This window comes from Columba livia, chromosome 2, assembly GCF_036013475.1.
Source record: "Columba livia isolate bColLiv1 breed racing homer chromosome 2, bColLiv1.pat.W.v2, whole genome shotgun sequence".
Classification (NCBI taxonomy): domain Eukaryota; kingdom Metazoa; phylum Chordata; class Aves; order Columbiformes; family Columbidae; genus Columba; species Columba livia.
Genome location: NC_088603.1, coordinates 71,893,552 through 71,912,035, shown reverse-complemented (window position 1 = coordinate 71,912,035; position 18,484 = coordinate 71,893,552). Strand labels below are relative to the sequence as shown.

General features: G+C 44.0%; 1 protein-coding gene across 9 annotated transcripts in view; it reads left to right on the top strand.

The window, feature by feature from the left end:
• The window catches only part of RREB1 (ras responsive element binding protein 1), a 126,336-nt gene that overhangs the window by 77,571 nt on the left and 30,281 nt on the right, over positions 1 to 18,484 (top strand). For all 9 annotated transcript variants that reach the window (XM_065052459.1, XM_065052463.1, XM_065052458.1 and 6 more), the window contains 2 exons: positions 7,370 to 7,514; positions 8,677 to 8,816. In XM_065052459.1, the coding sequence (XP_064908531.1) occupies positions 7,370 to 7,514; positions 8,677 to 8,816 (285 nt within the window). The remainder of the gene's footprint in view (positions 1 to 7,369; positions 7,515 to 8,676; positions 8,817 to 18,484) is intronic.

The window sequence follows — 18,484 nt, the reverse complement described above, 5'->3', positions numbered from 1 at the left end:
TTGTAAGAGGGTGTTCCCCAAATGTTTTGGGGTTTGGTATTCCAATGGTTTTGGTATTCCAGTGTCTCTTAACTTGATGTGAAGCATGCATCTGTGTCTGAGGGCTTTTGGGGTCATTTGGGGTTTTTTTGAGGATACAGATAGCAAACAAGCCAAGAAGAGAAGACAAACAAACTCATCCACATACAGATGGTGTCTGATTTACAAAATTACCTGCATCTTTCTGGTTCCTGTGATTACAACTGGCAGGGGCTGAGTGGATTGCTCTCTTAAGTGGGTGATGTTGGTAATTAGCACTGGAAATACATTGTCAATACAGATTCTCTACATGTTTTAACGAACAAACAAGCAACTGACTAAACTCTTTAACCCAAGGGTATAATGTTACTGCACTTTTGAGGTAAGTTCCAGTCATATTCACGAGACTTTTAAAGAGAGGGTTAGCAGCAGTATATTAAGTGATTGCTTCTAAAAATGCTGCTGCTACCCTTTCTTTTTGTTTAGGATTTGCTTCCCATGCTAAATGGCAGAAGCTTAGAGGAGGACTTCCCTGTGTGTTCCTACATTTCTAGACAATTTGGGCTCAAGTAAAATTTGTTAAGCAGAATGAAACTAAAACAGTGGCAAAAACAATGTGACATAGAAATCTCTGAAAAGAGATTTTACCAGTTAAGTTTTGAATGCCGTCTTCTTTTGCTCTGTGAGCCATTTTTCGTTCCATGAGGCCTGAAGAATGTCATGGTCCAAATTTCAGCCTGTCTTGGATGCATCCTGCAGTCTTGTTCGTTCTGATATGGTGACACAGAGTTGAAGCTTAGACAAAGGAGGCTTTTGGGTTTTGTTAAACAGAGGTGTTTGGTCATGTTCTGAATTATAGATATGCTTTGTCTTTGCTGTAGATTGTAGGAGGTTTGATTCTTCAGAGATTGTTTACTGTTATTTGAAGGCGGAAATGTAAGTGAAAGATCTCAGGGAAGAAAACAGTGGCAAAGGTAAAGTAATTTTATCAGCTAAGTTGTACTTAGGGATCCAACTGGCTGAGTTCTTCCCAGACTAGCTTGGTGGACCTGAGTAACTCTTTATGTTGGAGAAAAAAAAATATATATATATATTTTAAATAAGGCAAAGGATGGAAAGCACCGATTTTATTCTTAGTCTCTGAATGGTTGGATGTGTGGCTCCCTTCTCTTTAGATAAGCATCAGATACATGAGGATCATCCTCTTGATTTTGTGATCACACTTTCAGAAATCATGAGTGGGATGAGGAAGAGCCCTGTGCAATACAGTAGAGTATAGGGTACATCTAGTGGTAAAGTGGAGAAACTTAGGATAATATGTGGGATATGAAGCCAGAACCTGAACTTGATACTGTCAGATGATCTCTCTGGACTGATAATGCCCGGATTCATTGGCCTCCCAACTGCGTTTCCACAGGCGTGGAGATGTGAGGGAGGAGGAGGGTGTTTATACACGCACTGGATCCTATGCTCAAGAATTAATCTTGATTTAGATGCTGGGACTTTCCCAAGCAGGCCTCAGTGAAATTGCTTGCTGCTCCCCCTCTGGACATGCTGCTCCTTCTAATCAGACCTACCTGGCATAAACCTCTCTTGACTGAAAGCCAGCACTGCTTGTGCTGCCATCGTTACAAGGGAGAGGCTTAACCCTGGACCCTGCTCAGAGGCTGCAGATACACCCTTTTGCTCCACACCTTCCTTCCTTCCTTTTGCCCGGGTGTCCACGCCAGGCAGGCCCTTTCTCTTAGGCATGTGCAGCATGTCAGCAGCCACGGAAACCCAGGGTGCAGTTACAGTGTGGATTTTCTCCCCAGAGCTGGAAATGAGGGATTCCCACGCACACTGAGGGATGCTTCCTTTCCAAGAGTCCAAAAGTGGCACTGATCGGGTTATTTGCATGCAAAGCAGGAGCTCCTGGTTTTATTCCTAATTCAGTGGGACCCAGAGCAGCTGCATCTTGCAGTTGCCTCTCTCAAGATGCTATGACTCCTCATTCTAGCCTTGAGCCAGCCAGTCAAAACCTGCCCACGTTCTGGTTTTGGCATTGAAGCTGTAGGCTGCCCTGTTTCGGGACCTCCAGAAAGCTTATATGATCAACATGCAAATCCTCTCGGCATTAAGAAAATACAGCAGCCCTTTTTGGATATGCGGTAAAGACTGGGATGTGACCAGCAGGAGCTGCATTTCACTTCAGTAGGACGCATGCTTTTTTATTTTTTCTCTCTCCTATGAGTCACCTCCCTTAGGCACTGATCCAGCACCATCCATGGGGAGAAAAAGGAGTAAGGCACTTGAGTTCTGCAGTTGTTTATTGTTACAAAAGCCTCAATCCTTCAATGAAAAGTACCAGAGTATTCACTTGCTACTGTTCTGGTGGAATATTCACCCTTCTGAAATCACTCTCTGCATTACAGTGTGGGGCTGAAAACTTTTTCTGCCTGTTTGTTTTAAAAAAAGAAAAAAAATAAGGCAAGAAGCTGGGGATATTCTTGTGCAGTATCATCTTAGTCATCCCGTTCACGTGACGGTTAGAGGGAGAGGAAAGTTACGGCAGAAAGAGGGGAAGTGGAAGGTGATTCTCATGGGGAGGATGGAATGAAAGGCAGTCAAGCACTTGAGAAATGTGATTTTGTTGAGAGGGCTGACTGGCACATGGTCGTAGCACAGTTGGATCCTCTTGGCTCACCTATGAAATTCCTTGTGTGAGGAGGAGGGAAGAGATTACGAGGGGAGCTTTTTCACGCACAGCTGTGCCGCAAAAAGCCTAGTGTGTAGCAAGTTTTCTGCATTTTTTGCATAGCAGTTCTTAAACACGGAGAGTTTAGTTCAGAGGTGGATAGACCTTGTTTGGAAAAGACTTAATTTCCTCTTTCCATTTCAGGATTACTCTTTGCAAATTCTTCTGGCTTTCTGTCTGGTCTTGTTTTAAATGGAGTTCCACCACTTTCTCGGAGAGGTTAATCAAGGCTAGCTACCATTTAGTGCAAGGGAGTCCTCCCTAGTATTAAGCTCAAATTTTTATCTCCTTCCTTACATCCTGTGTATTGCGGTTGCATTTTAGTGTTCCACCCTCAGTACTGTCCAAGTGTACGTGTACTTGCATGCGTGCTGGGGAGACTAATAACCACCACATGAAGTGCAGGTTTTAGGGCTCTGTACCTTCCCCAGCTTGTCTGCTGTTCTTGGGTTGCTCTGTAGGATGGCTCAGAGCCACAATTCATTGATTTAAATCAGGAAAAAAAGCCAAGTTTCATCCGCTGTGGCTGTGGCTCTCTTCTGAGCTGCAGCAGGGAACACTTCAGAGCTGCTGGCACATGTTACTGTAACCTGTGTCTGTGGCTGAATATGAGCGATTCTGTGCGTGTCCTTATGCCCTTCTTTATTTGCACTACATTCTCACTTAAAGTGTTGAGTGTATATCTTTATTTTTTGGAACTGATGACTGTCATATCATTTTCCTTCATCATTGTAGGATGCTGAAAGCCAGGCTGACTGATGGGCCTGGCTGTCGTATTCAAAGTATGCCAGTGTTGTCAGGCCAAAATACGTTGTTATAGTCACAACGGGAAAATAACTTCCAAGCACAGCTTTGTTCCTGTTCTCCTTGTAGCTTGGCAGACTAAACAGTGAGATCGAGCATTTTCAGCATTACATGTAAGATCTAATCAAGGCAAATTCTTCTAAAGGAGGATAAGACACAAATATTCACCCCTCTCCCCCTGTTAATTGTAGTTAGGAAACTTTTTAAGTGAAATAAGCCTTGGTGAAGGGAGTGTTTAAAAGAAAGGCTGTGGATGTGGATGTGACTTGGCATCTGCTGCAGTTCAACGAAGTTGGGTGATAGATGTTTTCTCCAGGCAGAATGACATCCATGTTGCAGAGTAAAAGAGAGAGATGAAGATTGTATCAATCCTTTGTACTGCTTGGCTTTATCTTGCTGCTTATCTTGGGCTGTAGCTCTAGTAATCTTTTTCCTCTCCACCCTTGACTTGAGGTAGTGAAACTTGCTTAACCTGCCAAAGGAACAAACCTGCTGGCTGTAACATGGACAGGTTGCGACTCTCTTTGAGAACTCTGGAACCTGCTGCTTTGGTTTTGGATTTTCCTTTTTTCCTTAATGATTGCATGCAGAGAGCTATCACAGCGGCTGTGATATTCGACCTACACAGTAAAAGTCAAAGGTGCAAGTCAGGGTGTCTTCCTGTTTATAGCTCAATAGCTCAGGCTGCTTCCTTTCAAATATGCAAAACTAAAGCACAAGGGATTCCCACATTCCTTGGCTGTGGGTACGGATTCTGCCCTCGCTTTTAGGGCATGGCAAAAGGGCGTGTGTTGCGGGAAGGAGAACTGCAAGCTGGGGGCAGCGATGGGGCTTTGACATCAGCCATAGCAAAGCCCCATCGCTGTGGTGCTGCACCCACGCCAGCAAGCGCTGCCTTATTAGCACACGTTCTATTGCAAACGTGGCTGGACTGCTCCAGGGACTGCAGGAGCCGCTGTGCCTGCATGCGTTAGGTCACGCCAGGCAGAGGTGCCACGTTAGACCGACACTAACCTGGAGATCTCAACAGTTTCTCCAGTTGGCACGCGGTGGATGTGCCATCGCAGCCCTCTCAGGTAGGAGCAGCTCCGTCAAAACAGGCGGAGTTCAACAGGTGGACAAACGGCAGGAGGAAAGAACTCGGTCCCAAGGAAGCTGTTTTGCATGGGTAGCTGCTAAACAGGAGTTGTGCATGCTTGTTACTGGCAAAAAGGAGACCTTAAAAGAAAGTAGTAACAAAAAGTCCCACGCTTAATGCATAGCAGGTTTTTTTGTCATTCGTTTGTTTTCAGGGTGAATGTGATTTAGATTGACTGCTTTTGCTCTCCAGCTCTCAAAAAAGTAACTGGCCAAGTAATATTAGCTGTGCATCAGCCAAGCTGCCAGAAGGTTAAGCAAGCAGGCCATGTGTGTGTGCCTGGGGTGGGGGGACGGAGAGGCACATGCAAAAGCCTCTGTCTTCACTTTCAAAAGCTCATGGAAACTGGAAGGCAGTCTTTATCAAAAGGAAAAAAAAAAGGCCAACAAACCACCTTCCAAGTTTTGCTTTGCCTGTGCAATTGAATACTACGTTTTTTTGTTCCCAGATGCTTTTTTAGTTTTATCTTCAACCACTTGTGGACAGAAACTCTTTGAACAAATAACTGGTTTCTTCTTCCTTATTCTTGCATGCATACAGGCAGCTGCTCCTCACACTGTTGATTTATCACCCCTAGGACACTCGGGGATTGACGTAGCTAGCATGACACATTAAATAAGTGCCATAAGGAGGAAAGAAAAAAAGACCAGAAAGAGAATAAAGACAATGAGGCAGTACAATAACTGTAGATGCCTTCCCTGCAGATTTTGTGAGGCCAGCTAGCACTGGATTAATGCGGATAAGTCAGTTATTATAGCTTTGGTGCCTATTGCAGCGGGGCTACCTGGGGGCCGAGGCAGGTGAGTGCTCTGTGCTCCAAAGGCTGTGTCAGTGCTCCAGCTTCTCCCTGTGTCACTTTGAACCTGGAGAGAGCCAAACCCTTGGAGCTTCAGCCTTCTTCCTGCTTCCAGTTGGGCGATTGGCAGGGAAAAAGGTCAGACAAATTCGGCAACACTTCTGTGATACTGTACCCAACCAGCTGAGCACATCTGCACACAGATGCTCTCTCCCCCTTCAACCTCCCACAGTGTGACTGACAGGTGTCACTGGTGTCCATCCACCATTTGTGTGACTAGTAAAGGTTACTTGGGGGCTGGGAAAACCATGTTTTTCCCCATGTTGACATGGCCCTCTGAGCAGTCCCAGCCTTGCTGGGCATTGGAAGCAGGCAGTAGCTAAACAGACATTTTAATCTTGCGTTGGTTTTGGTACGTGTGGTGCTTTTGGCTTGAGGCTGTTCTCACATAACACCCTCAGGAGCACGGCTGTAGTTTGAGACAGTAATTTAGATGCCTTTTTTTTTTTTTTTTTTAAAGTGTCAGAGAATGTGAAAAGAAACATTTAAAAAGACATTGTGTGAGGAGACAGTGGAGTCTGCTCATGGGTCATTTCGGTCCAGTGTTATCTTGAAGCATCGTGCCCTTGGCATCCACAGCTAAAATGGATTTTATGTCACAACACCCAAACAGTCATGAGGACATACAGCACTTGTCTAGGTTACAACATTCTCTCATGTTTGAACATGATAGCGTGCAGTCAAGCTAAATGGCACAGTTCTGAGTCGAGTTGGGGGTGTGACTTCTGAAGGATGTGCCCAAATGCAATTAACATTGTCTCCCTTCTGTTGCTTCGAAGTCAGTCATGGACAAAGGGCAACTCTCTCCTGCATTCACATTTGTACCTATTAGAAGCAAAAACTTCCATAGCATGTAGGAGCCTCTTTTTTATTTATTTTTTTTTTCAAAAGCACTATAAATTTGAAGTGAGGCTAAAGGCCCTACTATTTTTTTTTTTAAGTTACTCATTGAGCTTTTAGTACCCAGAAAAACAAGCACGAGGGCAATGGCTCTGAACTAGACCACAGTGCCTTCCTCAGGATGCAAATATGGAAAACTGAGAGGCAAGCAGGTCAGGTATACAGGTATTCATAAGACTGCTTCCTGAGCCATTTTGTCCCTCTCCTCTTTCCACGGTCTTTGTGACGAGAAACAAGTGTTTTCCTGGGGAAGCAGGTTTGTGAACATGCTTTGGCAACAGGGAGTTTTGCAGGCCAAACCTGCTGCAGCTGAGCAGCGTGACCAGATATATCTTGACTTCAAAGCTGCAGTTGAAAATCAATATTCGAGTGCACCATTGTGTCACAAATGAGAAGGAAACAAATGTGTTTGAGAAGTGTTGTTTGGATGTTGGCATATACCGATCCATTTGGGTTACTGTGTGAAACTATCCAAGGAGAGCCAGCTGAAGATTTTTTCACTGAGAGAAATGGATGCTGAGCCATGGGGTTTTATTTACTAGAGCACCACAAGACTGGGAGGCTGGGCCTGTAGATGACTGTGCAGGATTAGGCAGAAGCAGGACCTCTTGGATGATGTGGGACGGGCACAATGGTCGTGGGGCCCGGCAGTAGCGGGGCAAGTGCTGTGCTGTGGGTCGGGGCATGAGGGGGAACTGTTGGGCCCCCTGCCATGGCCCTGCCTGGTCCCAGGCGCTGCAAAGAGCCCGTGCTGGGCCGTGCCCCAGCTGTCTTTCAGAAGTGCAGTCCAGTTTATGGGATCTCTGCTGCTATCCTTTAAAGGCAAACCTTAAAAGTCATATCAGCATTAAAATGTACGCGGACCTTCCACCCTGATTTTTCTGCTGACAGTGTCTTCTTCCCCTCTCCTGCTCAGGCACATGAAGATTCACGAGAAGGATCCGAACAGCACCGCAAGCACAACTCCCCCGTCGCCGCTGAAGCGCAGGCGATTGTCTTCGAAACGGAAGTTTAGTCATGATGCCGAGATGGACAGAGAGGAGAGGACACCTGCAAAAAAGGTTCTATATGGGACATGAAGCAAAAGTCTTTCCTGGCTGCTCCTAAACTGTCACCTGTTATGTTCATGCGGTCTGCACCAAAATGTGGTCTTGTTATGGCCCTATATGTATCTTAAGATGCCATGCTTTTCCTGTGTAGCCAACACTGTTGTCTGAGATTTAAAATCAATTTCTGATTTCAGAGATTGAAATAATTTTTCTTTAATGCTTCATTGTTTAATTTTTGGGGGTTTACATATGATTTATATTAGATATTTGATGTTGGATGACAAGGATGAATTATTATTTTGCTACTGCAGCTTTTCCCCTACTTGTTGTTTTTTTTTTTCTCCCATTTACTTCATAATAGTCTTACAGGATAGTGATTTGAACTTTTTAGAAACCAGTGTTTCCAAAAGCAGCAACACTTTAAATCTGATTTTATCTTGATCTGGAGGAAAAAAAATCTGTAGTAAATTTCCCTTTCACAGTAGCATAATCTTGTATTATTGGAGTTGCCAGAGCAATGAGGAAATATCTATTTGAATGCTAGACATTTCCATTAGGCTTTTGTTTATGAAATATTCTAGTGCATTTCTGTCATTTTTATAAAACCTGTGGTGGCTGCCAAACTTAACCCTTTCCACTTACTATCTATAAATGGCAAGCTAGTAGCAGTTCCATTTAGCTCAGTATCCATTGTTTCTGTGCATGCTTTTCTCCCTGTAATCAGAAGAGGGCTATAGAAAACATGCAGAAGTTCATTGCTTTTCCCTGGACCACTTGAGTTAGGAGCTGGCAGTATCTCAGTGGCATAAATAATTGAGGCCGACAGCTCGCCTGGTTTTCTGAAGGGGGAGGAATGCTAGTTCAGTAGTATATAAACATACGGGTTTATAAGTTGTTCAGTCGTAGTTTCTCATTAGAACGGACTTATCCTTGACTGAGCCACACACTTTGTCTCCTGCTGAGCCTCCTTTTTCATCTTGCATGTTCTCACACATGCGCAGAGGCTCTGTCGTTCACCCTCTGTTGCCAAAATGAGTCACTTCTGGTCACCTGCAGCAAAGTTATGGATGAAGCCCACTGCTTCGTTTTTAAGAGAAGGACTTCAATTTGATTACATGTGTGGTTTGTTGCTTACAATTTGGTCTAGTGAGGTTTTTTTCCTCTCTCTCTGAAGGTTGTCGAGGATGGTCACTCCGGTGAAGGGGATAAGAAGGCTGACGATGAAGTTTATCATTGTCCAGTGTGTTTCAAAGATTTTTTTTGCAAGTATGGGCTGGAGTCCCACATGGAGACACATCCAGATAATTCACTGAGGTAAGAAGTAGTCCTGAGAGTGTCTCTAGTCATCAGATGGCCAGCAGGAGCCTCCTGGGGAGGAACAGGAGACATTCAGTCCTCTGCACTGTTAACTTCTCTCCTTTGTGATTTTGAACAGATTTTTAAATGTTTCTTCCTGATCTTATGTCACCAGGGTGCTGTAGGACTTAATTTTATTATTTTTTGCAAATACAGGAAATCTTGCCAGTTAATAGATCAGAATGTTTTAGAAGAAATCACGGCACCCTGTCCTCCCCTCCAAAGCCCATCACTATTGTTACATCAAACTGTAAAATGCCAACAATGCAAAATTTTAACAAGTTAAATTAAAGACGCTTAAAACATGAAGCAAAACTTTATAAAAGTATTCAGGTACCAAGCTAGGAGAGTATTCTGCTTGGGGAGAAGGGAGGCAGCTGGCTGTGAAGGTTTTGTTGTCTGTCTTGGGAGGGAGTCATGATAGATGAGTTTCTGGTTCCAGACTTTCAATAAAATGTGTTATGCTTTTCTGCCTGTTGAGGTTAGGGAATGATTTGGATTTTGGCTTAAATCAGCTTCTCTTAACAAGGAAAAATTAGCTATTAATTGTTTGAGAAGATGCTTAGATGTTGTGTTTTGATTCAAATAATTGCCCCTGGGACTCCTGATACTTTTCTATTTCCTGTTTTTTTTTACCATAGCAAAATATAGATCCAGATACATGAAGATATAAAAGAGATATTCCAAGTCTAGTTTAAACATGTAGAAAAGTTGCTGTTTTAGAAAAGGAGATTGTCCCATTTGCAGCAGCTTGTCAGTGTTTTAAGCTTATTTTGGGGTATTGGACTCTGATGCTCTTTTTGAAAGGGTGCAGAATTCAGAATCTTGATGTGTCAACACTCTCTCCTGAATACCAGTTTCTTAATAGAATGGCATGGAGCATAGCCATCCCACTCTATTAAATGGGAGTAATTCTATTAAATTTTTCCTTCTTTTAGATTTTAAAACCTTGGTAAGTATGTGAAAAACCATTTAAAAGGCGTTTTAAGTGCTGTAATTATTGGGGAAAGGAGTTGGAAAGCTCTTTCTAAAACTTGGTCCAGCAAATAGCAGTTAATTAAATGGAGTTGGCTGTTTCTGAAGTAAACAAGGTAAATTTTCATTATCGAGTAAAACTGAAACAGTTGTTCTCTGGTAAGAGCTCTGCAGCCACCACAAAAGTAAGTAAGTGTGATGTAATTTTGCCATACGCTTTATGGTTTAGAGAAGGCGGCTGTTATATGAGGCTTATCCTGGCATTAGCCTCATTTTGAAGCTTCTGTGACAATATGACCTCTTTGCAAAGTTTTGTGCCACAGACCTGAGTGGAGAGGTGGATTCCTTTGCTTTGAGTGATGGATAAAAGATAACAGAATATGTTGGCAGTGTTGCAAGGCAGACAGGCATAGCTGTGCAAATATGTAGTTCCTCTTCATGCAACTATTTCTCTAAGATTAGGAGTCTTGCTTTTGGATAATAATACTCCCCTGAAGCAGATTTTGCTACCCTTGATTGCGTTGAGCAACAAAGACTAAAATTTGTCCCTAAATCAAAGGCATGATTGTCCATCTCTGCAAGAGTGAATTAAGGCTGGTGCAGGGATGCCTGTCTTCATGGGCTTGTCCAGATGATGGTAAGGGTTTTTGTCAAATATTTGCTTTAGCAATTTAAGACATATCAGTGGGGCAGGACAAGGAAGCTGTGGTTCTCCTTGGTCAGCTAACATGTTCAAATGCAATTTGCCCTGCCTATCTGGTTTAAAACACATCTTTTGTCCTAGTCTAGATAAGTCAAATAGCACTGTCTGTTTGGCCTAACCCAGCAGAAAATCCTCTGGTAAGCAGAGCAGTCTGGGCTGCTGTTAAGGTGACTTTTTCATCCCAAAGGAGATGCGTTTGAAACCTTGGCAGGCAGGAGCTGTAATCCCCTGGTTCCCAGGGTTCTGCAAGACTGTTTCTAAGATTCAGCGAGATATGCTGAAAGTAGCGCGCCGTTCTCAGTCCTGGGTCCATGTGACTGAAATTATTCCTCTTGGTGAGGCATAGGGGTGCTTTTCTGAGTGAAAGACATGAAGAAAAGAATATTTTGCTAGAGTGTCAGCAAGAGGCATGTGTGTATTGGTACGATAATGGTGGGAGAGCAAACTGCAAAATGTTAGAAGGCATTCCTCAAATCCTGGTGCTTCCCTGTTACAGAAGACAAGGAGGAAGAACTCCCCTTAAAGTTCAAACAAACAAGCCTAGCAGCTGTGTTTTGAGCAAAGAGCAGGAAGCAGAACACTCGGTCTGTTTTTATTGCCAGTATTGTACAAGTAGAGATACTTGATCAGGACTTCTGTGAGGCAGGTATCAGATGTTGTGCATCCCAGTGCCAGATGCTCTGGGTCTGGCAGTTGGTTTGCAGCTACTGCTTTAGGTAGCCCAGCACAGACTGTTTTGTCATAACCAAAAATAAGTGATGCTCAATCTGCCTAACCGTGCCTTCCTTTGTAAACCAGGGGGCAAACATCCGTCTTTTTTCTTCTCCCCCACTAGTGAGTGTCAAAGTGATTGTGGACATTGGCTCTGCAGTGCTGCAGGAGCGTGTGTGTGTTGCCTCGGCAGTGGTACCAGCCTCCTTCTCCCTTCAGGGGTGCATCCCTGGCGGCAACAAAGTGCTGGGGTATGCAGGAGCTTCTGCCTGGCTTCCTTGTGGTTCTTTAATCCTGCCATTGTAGTGCTCTTGTGTAAATACAGCCTCTCGCCCCCTGAGCGTCTGTCTGTCCAGGCCCCCCTCTGCTAAGCAGCAGAAAAGGTAACACTGTCTGGCAGTCCCTGGATCAGTATGTGAGCAGCTAATTTACAGGGTGGGCCATTACCCTTCCAGATACTGTCAAATGAACAACTTTAAATCACAGAGTTAGCTGTTCAAAGTCAGATGAAAAGACACCCCGCATTGTCTTCCCCAGTACCGCTTTTTCATGTAAAGCCCCGAGTGGGGAGCACCTCATTGTGTACTTGCAGCAGAATAAACAATACTTAATCCACTGATTGTGTGAGAGGGGCTCCAGTTTGGGAGAGTATCTGTTGATTATGTAAAATCCTAAATCGTTCATCTTTGTCTCCTAATTACGGTAAGAACTGCCCTGCTCTTGGGAGCAATAATAGGGCCCTTTGTCCCGCTGACAATGGGCTGTGGCACTGCATCTCCTTCATGGCATTACCCCCCCTGGTCAGTCTCTGTCCTTTTGAAGCCCTGGGACCTGCATCCTAATTAGTGACATGAGCTGGTCTCAGCAAGGCTGTCTGCAATCCCCATTAGCAGTGGGAGGTGTCCCAGGGGTACTTTCTGACCCCCCTCGCCTCTTTACCTGGATCATTTAAAGAAGAAGTTTGTTTCCCTGCAGCTGGGGCCTCAGGACACCATCTATTTTGGTGAGTTTGTATCTGAGTGTTGATATAATTAGCAGAGCACTGAAATGCTGTGCAGCCAATAGGGAAAATGAGAAACCTTGCAGAGCCGGGTAACTTCTCTGGAAACTTTTGTGACAGAGTTGCTGTCAAACATGGTAATGTGATTGTAGAGGTCGCCTGACAGACAGCTCTGACCAGCATCAGCAGCACAAGCGAAGAAGACGTGAGGATTTCCTGGGGAGAAACCTCTCGAGGCGCTATGTGAGGTTTCTCGTCTTTTCTTTGGCAAGTACGATGGAACAGGCTTAAAGTAAAACGTGTGGCTTTTTAAAAAGTACATGCACTATAAAATTGTCTGTTGGGTTTCAGTTTAACCAGAGCATACTCTTTGTATTTCCTCTCCTTCTCCTCCAGGAAGCTTCTTACGGTACTGTCTGCTCTGTATTAACAGCTAAAAGTTTTTCAATTTTTCCTTCCTCACAGCAGCAAGGAGACATTTATGCTGCCTCTCGTGCCCATGCATCTTCCTGAGGAGAGGAGGAGGGAGGCAGTGGTAGCGTTGGCAGTTACCTCCCTTCTTACGTGTTTCCACCTTCTTAGGTGTTTTAACATCAGTTATCAGCAAGGGTTGTTGCGCAGTTTGAACACAGTAAAAGCCTGGATCTTGAGGAATGTTATGGGGACTTTCTGATCACATGTGGTTCAGTGTGGCATTGCCTTCAGTTACAGGGTTTGCTTTTGCCAGCTCTTTATAGGAGACAAGAAATAAATAGACATTACAGAGTCTGAAAGGCAACTGTCTGCCTCAGCCACTGAGCTGACCTAGTGACCAGAACCAGGAGATGCCTATTGCCATGAATGGATTCAGAGTAGATGAAGTTTTTTGACCTTTTACAGAGCATGTCCGAACAGTGATATAATATATTAAGCTTTGTAAGTTGCCAAATCCCAGGCATATTTTCACAAGGACAGCAAAAGCAGTTCTTTTGCCTCAGGGTAACGTGCTTCTGTAGAGCTTAAAAAAAACACACCACATTCACAGTCTACCTTGTTCTTCAAAACAGTCTGCCCAGGCTTTGCTGGAACTTGTGAAGTCAAATTGGCTAGAGGGTGAACGTCACCATGGAAAGCGGTTGTTTTGAACAGTTAGATTGGGAGCAGGCATAACAACACAGAGCTCAGGTCCTGGAATGGGAAGTATCAGGACACCCTGACCATTGGTATCTGTTGTCATCTGCCTCCAGTTTTGCCAGGTTAACCACTGTGAGCTCTTGTTTCTGAAAACAGTCACAGGTGGAAACTGCTATCCTTGTGTCTTGGTGTTACCTGGTTTCACTCGGGAGTGGACAACTTAGATGCCCTGGGAATGTTCTCTGTGGGTAAATTGTGTCACAAGATGTCATGTGCAGTTGGGCTGGTCACCAGGTTTCCCCCTTTGCCAGCACATACCCATTCTTCAGTGTGTGGTGTCAGGTGGTGGGATGCTGTGAGGCACTGGGACCTGCATCCTCATTTAAATCATTTTAGCCAATGCACATGAGCAGCCCTGTTCAAGTCAAGACAAGAGGAAGGGGGTTTTGAGTCAAAATGATTCCAGCTACCTAAAATATTACGTGTTTATTGTGCAGTTACTGTTCTTCAGGGCAGTTCTGCACATCGGCTTTGGGGAGATAAAATAGCCAAGAAAACAAATTAATGTAAATTTGAAGTGTATGGAGATTATTTCAATAATCAGCACCAGTAGAAAAAACTAGTGCAAGACTAAGTTGTGTACAGAGCAGCAATGTGACTGAGTAAAAGTACATTGTGGAGGATGTAAAAGAAGAAAAAAAACAAAACCCACACCAGAAAAAGCCCCTTAAGTTTCATTCCTGTTTTTGCCAGTGCCTACTTAAGCAACTTTAGGAATTAACTTTCTATCTTTTCTCTCCTTATATAGCAGGGAATAATCCTGCTGACTTCATTTTTCTGAAGAACATTGCTTTCTACACATGGTCAGCTTTTTGTGGGAAGAGGGTGTTAATGACATTGCAAACTTACAAGAGTAAAAGTGTTTGAAAACTAAATGTTGTTTGCAATATATATTACTTTTGAGACAAAACTATGAGTTTGTGTTGGGAAGAGGAAGTTTTTTTCCTAGTAGTTGACACTACTGTTACTGGAAGCAACCTGAGGCATGAATAACAAGTAATCTTCATGGGGCATTGTGAAATTTTATACTACTTTTTCATCTCTGTCACAACTGTTGGTGTGCACATAGATAAGCCTTGTTCCTTGCTAGTACTTCAAAACAGAGAGAGAGATGGGGAGCACTCCAGCATAGACGTGTTTGTGGACCTCCGTGACCTTTGTTTTTGGCACTGTGCTTTGGCCCCTTCTTAGTCATTGTTTGAGATTGTACCCGCAAGGATAGTTCAGGTAGGAACTGCTGCTACAGTTACTAACAGAGTCAATGCTACAAGACTTGTTATAGCCAAGGATGGAAGCACACAGGGTCAGTTATGTGGCATTGCTGTTTCAGCTGAACTCTCCTGCTCTGCACTGCTCTGCTCTGCAAGCTGCTTGCTTGGTGTCTTGCTGATAGGAGCTAGGAACCTAATCTTGATCTCCATTGGCAGCATTTTCAGTGCAGCAGCAGTTCCATGAGCCAGCTGGTGATGATGAAATCCAGCTCTGGTAAATGCTAGGACCAAAAATGTGCTGTGGTACAATGCAACTCTTTAATGTTGATGAGGCAGAGGAGAGGGTGTGCAAGCAAGCTGGTGAATGCATCCTTTTACTGAGCAAATGGAGAAGTGAGAACGGTGGGTTGAGCATCTGTCTGTATGCTGGCTTGCAAAGCAGACCAGAACGGTATTTTAAGTGCTTTATGAAGTTTCTGTTGAGAAGAGAGAGATGGGAAACATTTGAAGAGCAGCCCAAGTCCAGCGCTTGCCTGGAAGTGGTCAGATCACATCAGAGAGCACATTGTGCGAGGAGACTGGGAATCCAGAGCAGCCAGGTAAAAATACCAGGTAGGGAATGGACACAGGGAGTAGTGCTCTCATGTGGAAGTGTGTGGTGTGTCACATGGTGTTGAACATCTTAGCTTGGCTGCAAGAATAGAAAGTGGGTAGAATGCAAAGCTGGCTGTAGAGGAAAGCTTCTCGTAAAAGGGAATGCAGGAGGGAAAGAGGGCTGAGCCGAAATAGGTTATTAGCATGCCTGCCCAATCCTGATGACCAGGGTTTGTTTATACACGGGCTTTCTCAAAGTGCTGACTGCTGGTTACTGTGTTAACAGTCAGGTCTGCCTGCTGAGCATAGCTTACCTGCGAATGGAGATAAGGGCAGGGGTGCTCATTTCAGGTTTGGCTGCACCTCTTTGGGAGGGCTGTGGTCGCCAGGGGATAGTTATAGGATTGGCAAGTGCCTGTAGGTGTGCTGCTTCGTACGTTACTTGTGAAAAGTGGTGTTGCTTTTTTAACATGGTAGACACATAGTTTGTTTCATTTTGTTTTTTTAAAATCTTACCATTAATTTTAAAACCACACAAGTACTTGTCTTCCATATTTGAAAGATGTGTTAGAAAGCATGAAGACCATTCCTTTTCCCACTTGAAAGAATACCAGAAGCTCTGCTTTAGTTTGTGTGCACAAATAATTACTTCAATTCTGGATGCTGTGGAGCTTCCAGTTTTGGTAGCCTTAGAGTACTGTACTGGTCATGCTTTTTATTTTTTTTTCCCTCAAGTATGCTTGCCCTAGTTATTAAACCCTTCATAGTTATTTATGTTGATCTTCAGCACTTGCTCCATGATTCTGTCCAGCCAATTTCTTGACACTTCTGGTTTTTAAAACTTTGAACTTTTTTAAGTAAAAAGACCATTATGAGAAAATGAAGTACTTTGTTTGTGCAGGTGTCTGCAGGCCATCTCCTCTTTTCTCATTATTTGTTCTTAGTTGCATGTTAATTCTGTTGAAGTAAATGATAAAGCTGCTGTTCCACTGGGGTGGAGGTATTAAAGTCTGACACTGTGAAGTGTTGCTGGTACGTACAATTCATTGCAGTGTTGGGAAGAAATTAATTATTTTTTCCTCATTTTTCTTTGCTCACACGCAAAGAATGTTAAAAAGATGGCACAGGATGGCTCATGCCTCTTTATTAAACCTTATAGCGCTTAACTTCACTTGAGTTACCCTGTGTGAGGGAGTCACGACACGCTGGCACAGACACTGGCTCTGCAAGCATGCCGACAAGTTTCTGAAGCACGACATCACCCTGGTTTATATCGGGTCTGCCCTGGCTCATACATGATACTTTTCTTGCCTGGACCACAGCGCAGCTGTAGGAATGTGCACAGCGTTGTGCATCCCTCTATTAATAGAAGAGCTGGCGCTGTGGTTTCAGCTTTTGCCATGCCCAAGGGTAGCTTCTTTGAGGGAGAGAGGGTTAAATGGAGCAATGGGACACGGTGGTAATGGAGTCGGACAGCCAGTGGGGAGGTGGGAGAGAGAAAAAGTTAAAAGTCCTGCCTTTGCTGAGGAGGTGAAGCAGCGTACACTGAACTTCTGGTGAGCTGCCTCCATCCCCTGAGCCCTGGGGGAGAGGAGCCTCTCCAGCCCATCACGCCTGGCAGGGAGCTGGCTTCCAGTGCCGCTTGGGGTTTCGGCGCTGACCCAGAGCGTTGGGTGAGGCGGAGGTGGGAGAGCAGCAGGTCCTTTGGGGTCAGACACGCTGTGATGCTGTGGGGGAAGGAGGCAGGAACGGTCATTGCAGGACAACGGCAGGACCCGCAGTGATCTCCGGGAGCAGCGCTGCTGCTTTTCCATCACTCATCTGCAGCAAGTGGGAGAGATTAGTGCAGCTGTTGGATGTTATTTCCCAGGGCCCTGGGTGTGGAGGCCAGGAAGGGTATTTCATCCAAAAGGAGATGAGTATCTGGACCTGGGTGGGGTTGCACAGGAGCAGAAACCAGTTTGCTCTCTCTCATCTCACTCCCTTCACCATGCCCCCAAAGCAGTGCAAGAGAAGCAAAGAAATCCTTTCCTGAAGGGGAATACGTCTGTAACCTGCCAGCTTTTCTTTCAGAGGTGGTGAAAGCCCTCATGTTTCAAACCATCCTTTCTCCATCTCCCTCTCCTCGTCAGCCTCCTCTGCAGCGCACGTTCTGGTCTAGAGGCAGGGAATCACCCATCCTTCTCCTGTGCCCAGTTGTGTTGCTTTTAGGTCAGCGTAGGCTTTTCTTTGCTCGCAAGGAGAGCCACGTTAATTCTGCGAATAATGTGAGACAGGAAGGAGAATAATAACGACAAGGGTGGAAATTTATGTACAGTATGTATTAAGGATTTCAGTGGGAGGAGTTAGATGACTTAATAACGTAACTGTGTATTAATGGCTTCTGTCTCAGGATGTGTTTCATTCTTGTTTTGTTTTCCTTCTGTTTGTGGCAGTTGCTAAAGAGCACTCACAGGGAAGGAACAAAATGATACCAAGCTTTTAATTTTAGATAAGACCTAGAAATTCACACTGCTTTTAATTGTTCATGTCCACAACATGGGCAACGTAGTGAGCTGCATGGGTGAAAACTTCAAGTTTTGGTCTACTCTTGTGTGGTTTCAGAAGTGTAAGTAGAAGAATGCTAAATGTCACTTTCCCTTTCCCATTGTCAGTGTCTGGTAATGCAGAGCATAATGTTTATTTAATTTCTTGGTAAACAGAATGATGGATATAAGTATTTGGCATTTGCATCTCGGCTACTGAAACATAACATTTAGAAGGATCGAATGTTTGACTTCATTACCCTTAATCAAAATCAAGACTGATCCATTTTGCTTAAAATTTGGCTCTGGTTTACCTTTCTAAATGCCTTGTCTTTTCTTAAAGAAAAAAAGCTATTTCCATGGCTGACAAATTGGAATTGGCTCAGAGAAGAGCGTAATGCAAGGGAACAGGCATCGCTTATGTAAACCTTTTTCGCATAGGTGCCACTTGTCCTAAGTGTAGCTTGCCTCTTGAGCAAGCTGCACAAAGCATTGACTATTTCTTAAAGCCTTAAAGGTTTTATATCCTAATTAACATTACAGATTTCAGGAATGCAAACTTATTTTAGTAGAAAGCCTTTTAATGCTGTGTTTTTATATATAGACCTTGTCTGCATTGCCAAAAAAAAAAAAAAGTGAACTGGTGTAGTAATAATTAAACATAATTAAACAGACTTTTCTAGTGTGATATGTGGCCTAAGCACCAAGGTCAGCCTGGTCATTGCACGGCTGTT